The sequence below is a fragment of the Melospiza melodia genome, chromosome 16 (genome assembly GCF_035770615.1).
Source record: "Melospiza melodia melodia isolate bMelMel2 chromosome 16, bMelMel2.pri, whole genome shotgun sequence".
Classification (NCBI taxonomy): Eukaryota; Metazoa; Chordata; class Aves; order Passeriformes; family Passerellidae; genus Melospiza; species Melospiza melodia.
The window spans coordinates 8,349,362-8,362,953 of NC_086209.1; the positions used below are offsets into that span (position 1 = coordinate 8,349,362).

General features: G+C 38.6%; 1 protein-coding gene across 8 annotated transcripts in view; it reads left to right on the plus strand.

The window, feature by feature from the left end:
• Positions 1-13,592, plus strand: part of MTMR1 (myotubularin related protein 1) — a 38,564-nt gene that overhangs the window by 22,467 nt on the left and 2,505 nt on the right. For all 8 annotated transcript variants that reach the window (XM_063170509.1, XM_063170510.1, XM_063170511.1 and 5 more), the window contains 2 exons: positions 720-833; positions 2,217-2,393. In XM_063170509.1, coding sequence (XP_063026579.1) covers positions 720-833; positions 2,217-2,393 — 291 coding nt within the window. The remainder of the gene's footprint in view (positions 1-719; positions 834-2,216; positions 2,394-13,592) is intronic.

Sequence of the window (13,592 nt, forward strand, 5' to 3'; positions counted from 1 at the left end):
TTCTGACTGTTTGTCTTAGAATGTATCAGGTAACCTGTGCTTGTGAATAAAATACCTAATGGTGCTCAGGGGAATAAGAGTTCTTTCATTTCAGATGTACAGGATTTACTTTCCCATACAGAAGAAGAGGGATTCAAGGCTTATTGTATATAGCTGATGGTAAACTCAGGGTGAAGTGGAGAAAAGTGACTTACTGGAGTAGAAAGTGATAGAAAAGTTTTAATTAAATGTTAAGCACAATGTATGTGTAGTAGTCTTTATTATTCAGTTCATTGCATGTTGAAATAGGAAATAAAACTTTTAAATGCCATTATCGTATTTTTTCCTTTTTTTTCTCCCCAGAATGTTTTCTTGTTCTGTAGTAAAAGATCTAAAGCATATGTTTAAGAGGGCTTGGGGTAGAACAGAACACTGTTAGAGCTTCTTAAAATGGATTGCTTTATATCACCAGTTTCACATCAGCTAATGTTTGCATTCTGGTATACTTGGATAATGAATGTAAAGTATAGCTCTGAGAAGTATTTGTAGAGAAGTACATAGGTGAAATGAATTATTGAAGTGGGAGTTACTGAAATTGCTGAGTTTTCCTGCAAATAATCCCTAAATAGGACAAAAATATTACCTGGATTGTTTGGTTACTTCTTATGTCTGGTTTTCTTCCTTTCTACACTGCTTAAAATAACGCTGAAAGTAATTTTACCCTTTTTTTTTAATATCAGTTTCCTGCAGCCTTTGAATTCAATGAGTTATTTTTGATCACCATTCTGGATCACCTTTATAGCTGCCTCTTCGGGACTTTCTTATGCAACTGTGAAAAAGAGAGATTAAAAGAGGTAAATAATTAGTATAATGCACATTCTTGGTTTTCTGATTTTTTGTATTAAAATGCATAGAAAATTACCTAAGATTATCTGAGCTGTGTTTTTAAATACATTTGTCACACAGTCTTAAAAATCAGTGCAGACATTAAATGGCATAGTATGAGAAATATATACTGAATGCCCTGCTATTAAGTGAGGTGGCACTTTGGTGATAATTCTTTAGTTACCATCTGTCTGGGGGGCTGAGGGTTTCAGTAAGTCCTCTTGCAGGTGTTTTCAGCCAAAACACAAAATTTTAAATAGTAGTAATTATCAAATAATATTAGCATTTCTTTCACTATTTCTGAAGGAATTCCTATGATGCCATGGCAGGCTACTATAGGACATAACTGGATGGAACTTGTGGCTGAGGACTACAGAAATTAAAATTATCTAAATGAATGAAGTTAGGATTCAATGAAATATTATGTGTTTGTGAAAAAAAAAATAGAAGTTCATTGCTATTCCAAGAGCACTTTTGCTTACTTGTGGGTTTTTGTTTTTACTGCCTCATTTTTTTGAGCAAGTTACAACTCCTTGTTATATTTAGTTCTGGTTTTTTTTTTTTTTTTTTTTTTTTTTTTTTTATAATTTTTCTCTACTGCTTCTGTAGGGGAAAAGTTGCATGTAAATACCACAAGATGGAGCTGAATAACATGTTCTCAGCAAATGCAGGGTTTCCAGACAGCTTTCTTTCATAAATAAATAGTCAGATGCAATTCTCAATAGAGAAATGCAGTAGTAGAAACACATGCTTTACAACACTGAAGGAGTTTAAATTTGCAAGATGAATCTGATGTAAGTTCAGATTTCCAATCTTTGATCTAACCATTATTATGCTGATTAAATTTAGAATAATACAACTTTCAGAAGTGCAAATAAACGTACAAGTAGTCTGTTTAAAGCATAATATCAATTTTTTGTTAGGAGCAAATGGTATGAATGGGAAGAATGAAAAATTATTTTTCACAGACAGTTTTGGATCTTCCAAACTCCCTGTCTCTTCACTGATATTCTTGTTAAAGCTAATCTTTTTAGTTCAGTTTATCAGTGTGTAAGCATGTATTTAAGTACTGTATATATTGCTCAACTAGCCTTTAGTGTCTCTGAAGATAATATGTCTGAATCTCCTTTCTCTATGAGCCTTGGACCAAAATAAGTGTTCACATGTTTTGCTAAAGTTTTAAGGTTGTTCAGTGAACAGCTACTGGAAGTGTCTCAGCCTGCATGTACTTTTCTAGTTGATAAGGCAAAATTCTGACAGAAATACTGATATGCAGATATTAACATCATATTTTAAAATTTTGCAATCTGTATCATTAATTCTTTTTTTTTTTTTAACTTTTTTTCAATCAGGAGGTGAGCACAAAGACTGTATCTCTGTGGTCCTATATAAACAGCCAGTTAGAGGAATTCACAAATCCCTTCTATGTAAACTATGAAAACCATGTCCTGTATCCTGTTGCCAGCCTGAACCATTTGGAGCTGTGGGTGAATTACTACATCAGGTGGAACCCCAGGATGAGGCCTCAGGTAGGAGCTCTCACACATCTTTATATTCTATTGAAGGTCACAGAAATAAGAGAAATTATTATTTTTCCTAGTGTCAAATGCAGCATTTAATACAGAAGTGCTCATTTGTTGCACTTATTTCAGCTGATAGGGAAAAAGGTGTTTGTAATGAAGATAGTGCAGGATGTGGTCAAACATGGAAAAAGGATGTTTTCCTTTTTCTGCTGTCACAAACTAGGGAGTTACAGTATCACTGTATTGGCTTGCAATGATTAACAGTCTTTTTTTTGTCAGAAGATTACTTTTATAATACTTTGTAACACTTTTTAATACATTTATTGCCTTGACCTTCTCCTAGTTTTTGTGTACCTTTGTTTTAATCACGTCTTGCCCTTTCCCCAGCACTGACATAAATTACAGCAGCAGTTTCTGAAAGAACTGGACTAACCAACTCATTTTGCAGGCTCTCTAAATAAGCATCCCATGGATGCTTGTCTTCAATTGACTTTTGTAGTTTTAAGCTGGCATACTAAAGATTAAACACTCCCTATACATGCTCCTTGATTCATCCAGTATTTGTTCTTATAAGTAATGTCTGCTATTGAGATAAATCTCTAAATCTCATCAGATAAATGCTCCATATGTTCTCATGCTTAGAAGTCTGAAGAAAGAGCATTCAGATTGTGTCACAACCATAAAAAATCTGTGTGCTGCACCATCTCTTTATTAAGGTAACATTCCAAGGTACCTCCAAGCATATTATGATGAATTACCTGTATTAAGTGATTGCTCAAAAGGTGCTTTCATCTTCTAGCAGTTAGGATGAGATGCGAGTTTCAGATTTATTAGACATCCACAAGTCAGAGGCTGTTGTAAAAGATGGTTTTCCAAGGTAAGTTTCAAGGCCCCTACACTGGTAGAAGTCCAGAGGTATTTCTGAGAAATAGCTTTTAAGGTCCTGGAAAAGTCTGGATTGTTTGCTTTTCTCACTGACTTGTTTCCTCTGAGCTGCTTTGTTTCTCTTACTTGTTAAAACTTTGAAAGATGGTGTATTTTAGATTATATAATTTGCAAGTGAAAGTGTCAGCTGCTCTTTAGCAAAATGCCATCTTTCCTTCAGCCTGTTTGCTGAATTCCATTTGGGAGGTGTTTGCACTAGCTGCAGTAGTGTTGGTTTATGGCTTGTATTCGATGAAGATCTCCAGGCCCTGAGAGCAAGCAGGCTTTGTGAACCACATGAAAGCCAGTCCTGCTCCAAAAGAGGGAGGGTGGGGATGACATAATGAGAAAACAGCAGAGCTGTCATCTCTTAGTGAAAGCTCTGCTCACTGCTGAGTGCTCTGCCTGCTTCTGTGGGAGATGCTCCTCAGTCCCTCTGCACATGAGACTCGGTCACTTGAGAGAGCAGGTCCCTCCATCAGCAGCTGAAGGGAGCAAAATGTGCCGCTCCTGGCAACTGCCTTAGCTCTCCTGCACCTGCTTGTCTTCAAGTACTTAAAAAGTGTTTCAACTTTTTAATTCTGCCATGTAAGTTTTGTCTTGATACATAATCCCTTTCCTCTTGTCTCTGGCTTGAATTTATATTTGTGACCAACATTTGGGAGTGTTTCAAATCTACTTGGATAAATTAGCAGCAGAAATTACAAATTGTTTTTTTTTCAGAATTGCATTCACCAGTCTAATTATGTAAGCACAAACTCATACAAGTAAATAAATAAACAATCACAGAATATACTAAATGCAATAAGAATATATTAATCACAGCATAATAAGTTTGCTTTCCTCTGTGTTTGCATTGTCTGGTGTCTCACCCTGTTAACCAAGTCAGTAACATTCAGATGCATTCAGTGACAGAAAAAAAGGCAGTGACCCCTGTGACACCCAGCAGGTCTTCACTTATCTTCAGTGAAAAAATTCCTAATCAGTGGATTTATTAAAACAATGGGCATCCCTGCCTACTGGTAAAAGGTGATTTTGCTGAATACCTTTTAATGTGTTATCTTGGTTTTCAACTAAATATAAGAGAAAATTAGACATTGAACGTGAATAAGTTGTCTGATGATTACTTCAAGGCAACCCTGTACTGTTTTATCATGTGAAAAAACATCTTTAAAAAACCAAACCATGTTTATTTTTTTCGAGGTGCTCACCAAAAAGGAGAAAAAGCCCAATAGGTGAATTTAAGGGAAGATGTATAATAGTACTTTGAATATAATCAGAATGCATCTTTGATACCTGTTTTGAACCAACTTGGTGTTATGGGAGAGAAATCTCGCAGGAGCAGAAGGGCAGGTTTTGGTTGGAGGCAATATTTTAGGTTTTCTCATTTCCACTTGATTAGTGAGCTTGATTTTCAAATGGGCTGAGAGAAGTTTCATTGCGCTTCATTGCCTGTTCTATTGGAATGAGCATATATGAGCTGTAATTTTTTAAATTTGAAAATTACTGAATGCTAACTTGATATAACATTTATTTGTTTTTCTATTATTCTACTCTGTCTTCAAATATCTGTGTCTCAGCCTTTACCAGTGTGGTACAGTCTGAGCATATTCTTCATTGCTCTAGAACATACAGAGTTCAGCATTTGTTCTTATGTTCTATAAAGATTGCTTAGAATGATATAACTTCAGTTCTGTCTGAGCTTTGTAGAAGCCTGATGGTGGTTTGGATCATGATTATTTGCATCAAGAGCCCTGTTTATTTTGTATTGCAGTAGATGTTGTGCACTTAAGGACGCACAGCCTCTTTCCATAGGGGTCAAAGCTCAGGAGTCTGAGAACTGAACTGTGGAAAATTCTAGGTTAAATGTGGACATCTCTTGTTGCTAAATTGTGCTTCAGCAAGGTCATGCTAATTCTTAAGTGAAATAAAATGTTCTTTGGTTTAAGTTTGGAGGTGTTCCATCATTATTGGCTTCTTGTCCCAAGAAAATTAGATAGATCTAAGCTCTGTCTTATTTGAATTCATTGACTGAGAAGACCTTTTTCAGATTTGCCCTTTCTTTGAGTTGGAGAAATGTATATTTGTATGTGTCATGTGGAAGAGAAGCTCTTCCATTCTGCCATACAGAGGTGTGGGAGCTGTGGGTATGGCCTTACAGGTGACCCTGCTAGTCTGGAATACATTAGATGATATGATACCTTTGAATTTTTTCAGTTGATATATATTTTCCCCTTTTCTGTGAAGTCATTTCATCCTCTTGACACTGATTTGAGGAGTTTTGGCTGCCAGATGTCATTAGGTATCTCTTTGGGCGTCTCTGGAAGGTGGGGAGGACACAGCCATGCACATGATCTCTGCAGGGGCAGTAGTTTTGAACTAACATACCCCATCATTCATATATACAGAGCATGAGTAAAAGTTCCAGTCCTTTCCAGCCAAGCTGTGAGAGGCAAGGAAAATCATGCATTTTAGTCACCAAACTTTGCAAGTCCATTAGGATATGTTTAGTTCTTTTTATGCTTTCTTGGAAATTATGTTTTAATGCTTGGAGGACAGAGCTTAGTTTAGTTTTAGTTTCATGTTGTGTTTTTTTTTTTATTATTTTTCTATGCTTGGTAATTTTTCTTCAAGCTCTGTTCTGTAAATTTGGCCACAGTGCTCATGTTGAAACTACAGAAATCCTTGTAATTTTTCAAATTCATTCTTTTCTTCATGTGTGTGGACTGTCATCCAGAGTAAAAGGCTAGCACCATCTATCACCTAGAAATTCAGTTCAGCTTCTGTGGTGGGATCATCTGCTAAAGGCAATCTCAAAACTTCTGTGCAAGAGTCAGGAAATTCTGTTGGCTGGTTAGCAGCTCACTTAAAGATGTAAAGGGAGAGGTAGAAATAAGTAAAGCTTTTTGTTCAGTTTGTACAGAAATGGCTGTAAAGTATATAAATAGCTTACAATTGCTGCTTTTATTTGAAGCTATTGCCAAAGGATTTGATGTGTTGAACAGTTGAGCAATCAGATGTCAGCTGTGCTTCAGTATCAATAAACACAGAATATTGTATAGTGAAAACAACAAATAAGATCCTGAGTGTCACTGGGAAAATTGCTGACAATAAACTGGAAAACATAATTACTGAAATGCTTTATCCTGCATGTAATGGGATAATGTGTAACTTACTGCATGTAACTTACTGCTGGCACATGAGTGTTCATGGATTGATCCCTGCCTTCAGTCACTGCTGGTGTGTTCCCCTCCCAGCAAGTTGCCATTGGGATATTTTTGAAAGTCCATACATTTGATTTACCACCATTTTGTGGCAGGACAGAGCTATCACACAGCTCTGGAACTGCTTGGCACTGCTGGTCCTGAGTCCCTGATTTTGGATGAAAGAGTGAGGCAGGAGATGTCAGGAGAAGGAATTGTGGCTTAGGCAGCTGAGTGTGACCTTAGCAAAGCAGATTTCATCCCTGCAATAAACAAAGAGTTCCTTGTGAGGTGAGGCAGGTTTTGGCCAGTACTTGGTAGTTTCTCTCTAGTTCAGTGTCAAGATTTCCAGAGTCCAGTTTACTGCAGATAATTTTTATCTGTAGATGAAAGTCTCAGTATTCAATCAGTATGGAATAAAATACAGACTAACTGCTTATCCTGGATGCTGAAAGAAACTGTAGTTACCTAAGAAAAATAAATTGGTATCCTACAGTGAGCATCAGAATGTGCACAGAGTGGGAGAAGCTGGTACTGTGCAAATAATCTTCATTTTGGGAGTTTCTAGCACATTCTGAAGGGCAAGCACTCCATTTCTCTCACTCATGTCTCAGATGTCTAAATCTAAGTGGGCTGTAGGTTTTAACAAGCAGTGGCATCAGCTGGTAGCATGGGCAGTTTCCTGAGTCTGGAAATCCATCAGTTGTTCCAGTTCCCACCTGATAGCTGTGGGGAAATTATGAGTTTTGCTATCCAAAATTCATAATTTCTGCCTTTTTTTTTTCCAGGGGGCCCGGGCTTCTTTCTTGATCTCTCAGGAGTAAGAAGTGTGGAAATATTGCCTGTTACTGAGAATTGCTGTCTTCATCATCTGAGATTGCCTTTTGCTACAGGTGTCCTGTTCTCTAGGCTGTCAGAGTTCCAGTTCTTCACAGAGAGGAACAAAAAGCTGCAGTGAAAGTTATTGTTGTCTTTCCAAAGCACAGAGTAGGTTTTTGGAAAACTGACAGTCTTAAGCTGAGCAATGAATTCAAAATAACCATTTTCTTCTGCAGCTTTTCTTCCCTGTTGCTAAAATAGATAAAGTGTGCTCACTGAACAAGGCAAAATGCATTCACTGCTGAACAATTTTCATGTGAATGGCTGTCCTTGAGCTAGTGGAGTAACACACACTAGATATCCATCCAATTAGGACTTGGTGGTATTATAAGTGAGTAACTATTATAATTTCTCTTTTATCCATCCTTGTGTTGACAAATTTTGCTATCCAAAAGCACTTCAGGATCCTGAAGGATTCCTTGGGAATGAAAACCTGAAAATCAATACTGAAAGTGAACTGTAGTAATTCTGTGAAGAGGAAGGCTTGAATTTCTGAGGAAATGAAGCTGTCTCATGTCTAGATGGTTTTTGTGTAGGTTGTAGTATGTATATGGTGTAGCATAACTACAGTTTCTCTAGTGGGTATAGTTTAAAAATAAACACTTTATTTTTCTTTAAATCCTTCCCCAGCAGGAATAATTAATCATAACTGTGGTGTGACATGTGCTCTGCTCCAGGTTCTGCTTTTGATATATGTGGATAATTCCGTTTAAAAATTGGATTCATATCAATGGTATTTTTAGTAATAAAGAATGTTTTTAGCAGTCTTGTAAATATTTTTCTGCTCAATGTAGGCAGAAAACCTACTGTTTAGGTGGAGGAAAAGTACCTGCTTTTGAATGAAATAGGGAGGGAAAGGGAAAGGGAGAAGAAGCAAGTAACAGGGAAGAATTGCAGAAGTTGAAGGTAGCTACAGGTGAAGGTTGTTTGAGGAGGGAATCAGGTCCTATGTTGAATTGTGCCTTGGTGGAGAGAAGTTGGACTAAAAACTTAGAGAAATGTTAAAATGGCAAGAAATGGGAAAAAAATGTGAGCTTCCCCAAATAAAATCTTCCTGGTGAGTTGAATATTCTTTTTACTTTCTGTTTCCAAAAAACTTAGCTCCTTAAGATAACTCAGTGAAAGAGAGGTAATGGAATAGAACTAGGGATCTGAATGTGATGGTACAAAATTTGGTTAGAGCTTAAAGTCAAACAGAAAGATGCCAGAATCGTGGACAACAGGGAGAAGTTTGTAAAACTTATATTTAATGCTGAGGGTATTGCTCAGGACAGGTAAAAGAACTTGGGGCACAGGGTTTGGGTAAGTGGTGGGAGAGGTAGGGGAGCAGCATGTAGTCTGACTTCCTGAGTCACTATTACAGTAACAATTTAAAAAAACTAAAAAAAACCCACAAAACAAAACAATAGGGGGGAGGGGGGAGAAAACAAAAAAGCCCCAACACTGAAAAGTCTTTTTGAAGCATTGTAGACAGATTCTTCTGCAGCTTTTCCTGGGCCAGCTTTTGGGTTAATGCCTGGAGTGAGGTCAGACTTCCCAAGCATCCAGACCCTTCTCCCCACTACTTAGTGCTGCTGGCAAACTCCATGTTCTTGTCCCTGTTTGGTTCTGTTGCTAGCTGTATTAGATGCAAGTGCCAATTTTGTTTTGGGGTGATCAGCTTCTAACTGTTCATAGTAAATTTTATGTGACTAGAGAAATTTATTTCTATTTCTTGTAAATAGTACATAGCAGATTTTTTTTTTAGGAAGTTCACCCTCCAAAATCCATGAAAAGGTATGTAGTACTTTCACCTTTATGTTTCTACTTCATTTTTACTGGACTGTTGTGTTAAATCACAGAAATGAAATGTACTGGTTTTCAGCTCATTGAGATAATAGTTTAAATAGCACATGAAAAACATCCTGAAGAGCAATGGCCCAGGACATTTCCCAGCCCAGCCAAGCTGTAGATGCACTGCTGGGTAGAGTTTCATCTGTGTAGGCTCCTCTCATGCAGTAGAAATAGTTCTGTGCTTTTAGCTGGGTTATGATGGTGTAGAAGCTGAGTGTTGCCTGGCAGCATCACTGTGGGGACACTGGTGTGACAAAGGAAAGGATGAAAATCTGTGGACTAGAGCAGCAAAAATAAGTTGAATGCAGCTGGGTGATAGGTCCAGAGTCATCTTTTGAGCTTCCACTCCTAATTGAGAGGCAGAATGAGAGAGTAGAAAGCAGTACAGCTGCTGTCAGCTTCCCAACAAATTCATCTCAGGCAAACCAATTACATGATTTCTTAACAAGACAGTAATAAAAGCTTGCCTTGGAGATGCTGCTTGTGCTGTGCAAGTACACAGTGCTAGGGTTAAGGTGGTAACAAGATCTTGTAATAAACAATCTTCTTCAAACTTCTTGTTCCTTACAGAATCTGTCACTCTTCCACTTCCTTTCATCCTAAACAGTGGCAGAGTGAAGGAGAGCCTTGTTCACAGCAAGCCATTACAGGTGTTATTGTGGAGGTTGTTGGACCCATTTGCTTCTGAAGAAGGTTTAATTGAGAGAGGAATCTCATGATGAAAGAGAACAGGGTGAAGTGACAAAAATGGAGATGGTTATCTGTGAGAATTTGTACAGGATGGTTTGAGGATACACTGGCAGCAGCAGGTCTCCCTGGGAATAAGTCTTTAGGAAGTGTGGAAATGAACTGACTTTTTAATTTTAATGTTTTTCGTGACAGAGTTTAATTCACGATGTTTCATCTTTTTACTCTTCTTCCTTCATCTTTGTGCCAGGCTGATTTTCAGGTCTTCTTGTAGGAACTTCTGTGATACTTAGCTGCCTATGCCATCTTTTCCTTACCCCATGATAATGTAATTGGAACATGAACCTTTTGTTACTAAAAAATCAGCTATTGTCAGCTGCTTGAAAATTGAGCTGCTTGAGATTTTTCTACACTGAATTTGGCGTGTTATTTCATGAAATTGAAGTGTGTATTGGAAGTTTAATATGTAAAACCTATTTGTGGAATTTTATTGTTTATTGTGTGCATCTATATGATGCTGTGTTAATGGCAATCAAAAATAATATTTTCCTGGGAAAGGTGGCATATCAGAAAACTCTTCTGTTGTGTTTACACTGCCAGATGAAATGGCATGATGATATTTATGTGGAACTGTCCTGCAGTGTTTAAATCTAGCATGCCCTCACTGAAAGATTGCCAAAAGGTGACCCCTTTTCTTCCCTACTGTAAGACTCTACTCTGCCTTGCTCACAGCTTAGCTGGGCTCTGCTGGTTTGCATTGAGTCCCCAGGTTTGAGTGTGTCTGACTGAATTGTTTTGTAAGACTTAATCCAAGAAGGCTCGGTTGCTTATGAGACTGTGACTAAGAAAAATGTTTTCCCATCTGAAAATATTGGGAAACTTAGAGGACTTCTGTTGGGGCAAGGGCCTGTTTTCCTATAAATGCTCAATCTCTAGGGAAAACATGAGGTTTTAGTGAGATTATATTTCAGAAATTGTCCTGCTCATATGCTGGAAGAAATTCCTCCAATTTGGAGGTCTGAGGCTGCAATAATCTCAGTGAATTCTCAAGAACTGAGAATAAATCAAAGGACTGAGAGATGGATTTTATACAGAGTCTGTGAGAGAGTTGTCTAGCAGGGAATAGGAGTGAATAATGCTCCAAGTGCTGGAGGTGTTGGCTTTTGTTCAACCCATGGAACAGAGTCTGGGAAAGTCTGGAGGGGACATGGCTGCAGGCAGAGAAGGAGTTATCCCCTGAGAGAAATGACATTTCTCCTTGCCTTTGCCACAGGATTCCTCTGTTGTAAGGGAGCTCACCTGGAACAGAATGATCCCTCTTTTTGTCCTTATTTACTGGGTGTCCTGCTTGGTACCCACATGCCCCAGCTGCAGAATTCCCAAGTTCTCTGTTAAATTAGGAGGTGCTGGCTTCAGATCCTTGTTTGTAAAAGTAGAGTGTTAATAGTCCCATACCTCATTAGGGTGCTGCAGAAATAAATTTGTTTCTTGACATGAGATGAAAGTACAGAAAAGGAAACTTTAGCATTTTAAATTCGGAACAATAAATAAAAGATGAGGTCAGACACTGCAAAGAAAACTAAATATTGAATAACTTCTCATTAATTAAGTAGCATCAGCCTGTGCACCGAGTAAATGAGGAATACAAGGGGGAAGCTAGTGTTTTAATATTTATTTGACCAATGATTTTATACAGATGTACAGGAAGGCTGAATTGAGGCTGGAGAAGTAATCTTCATTCTGACATCTCCTAATTCTTTGAGAGTGTAATTTTGCAATCTTAATGTTGAAGAGTTTTGTGTGTGAGTTGAATATACACAGGCTTTTTAAATGTCATTATTGTTATTTAGCTAATTTATTGAGAGGCAGCTCTGCTCTTCAGGATGGACCTGTGGGGAGAGCAGCACTTGCGTCAGGGCTGGAGCAGGAGCTGCTCAATGAGGCTCTGGGCATGCAGAGGGATGAGAGTGCAGCCACACTTTCCTTCCCCAGAGCACTTTGCAGAGCTTGCCAGGTCCTGCAGCAGCTTTTGTGTGCTGTACCCTGGAAGGATTTGTGGTAGGTACCCCAAAAGCCAGTTCTGTGGAGCTGCTTTTTGAGAGTGTGTGAGCTCTGCAGTGACCCCAGCAGCTGATGCCCATGTGAAATCTGCCCTGGTTTACTGAGTCATGGTTAGGCTTTGCAGAAATTGGGTGTGCAGGTCTCCCATGACCAGGGAGCCATTGTGGGACTGATGGTTCCAGTGGTAAATCATTCTGTTAGGGACCCACATGTTTCAGGAAAATGTCTTCCTAAAGAAGTCTAAAGTAGGAGTCTGTGAGAAAGTGATCTTTTATTGAGGGGGAAAAATAAATATGCTAATTCCAGAAAATCTCAATCTTTACTAAAATTTGAAGTTTCCACAGTGTGTATTACAACATCTTGGACAGTCTTTATCAACAGGCTCAGTTTTGCCATGTTTGTAGGTGTTCTACTTTCTGTAGTCTACCTGAGAAAAATGGGATTGGCTTTCTGGGGGGTGTGCTTTGTGTTTGAGGAGTGAAGGAGATCTGTAGATTTCTGGCCTCCCTTGCTGAAGAGTTTCTATAGAGGACGGAGGGTAAAACTGCAAGAGAGGGAATTCATTCACAGTGAGGGCAGAGCTCCAGGGTCACTGGGAGCTGGTGCTGTGCAGCAATTGTTCTGCAGAAGACTCCAAAAGTTGTGCTTTTAAAATTGCTGTAGATGACATGCTGGATGAATTGATGACTCCCAGGGTACTGGGAGCAGCACTTTCTCAATGCACTGAAGTTTCTGTTCATGGGCTAAGCCACCAACAGGAAAAAACTAAATGGCCAAAAAATTATAGACCTAAAAAGACCTTTGGTACTATTTAATTGTTTTAAGTTAGAACAAGAGTTAAAAATTAATGGTATCTTTCTGTGTTAGGTTTTGAAAATATCAATATCAAATGCATGGATTTTGGATGTATGTTCTTTAAAAAGTGAGAATTCACAAAAATATAAGTTCTGACTCAGTTGTGTATTGCTAGCAAGTAAAACCCTTTCTGGTTTTTGCTATTTCCTTCACGTGGCACCACGTGCAGGTGGCAGGCTCAGGGGTGCATCCCAGCCTTAACAATCACTGCTGGGCAGCAGGAGCTGATGGTGGGAGAATGCAATTCCCTGGCATTCCAGAAGCCCAGGGTATAAATTACTCATCTAGCAATCCCAGAGCTGCATTTCCCCATGATGGTTGCATCAGTGCAATTAAATTCTTTTCCCCTCTTGCTCTCCAAAAGCTATAAACAGTTAAAGTCTGTACAGGATAAAATAAATTAAAAGCCACTTACAGTAAAACTTTTTTGGCCTTGTTGTGGAATCTGGAAGAGGGGGAGGGTTCTCTCTGCTTGTCTGAGATAACAAATCCAGCTGCAAGATCCAGTATGGCTTGAATCTTCCTTTGGCCATAATATAATTGAATGTTTTAGATGAATATGAAAGGGCTCTGATGCAGAGTGGTGCATCTCTGATGTTTGTAGGGTAATGTCAGAAGCAGAAACCTGTACAATGCACTTCTGTGAGAGATTCATTGGAGTAGGACTCTGGGAGGTCCAGGCACCACTCACTTGGCTGCTGCACTTTCTCACTGGAAGGGGTCAGGCTCCTGGAAGGATGCCTGGTTAGAAGAGTAATGAGAT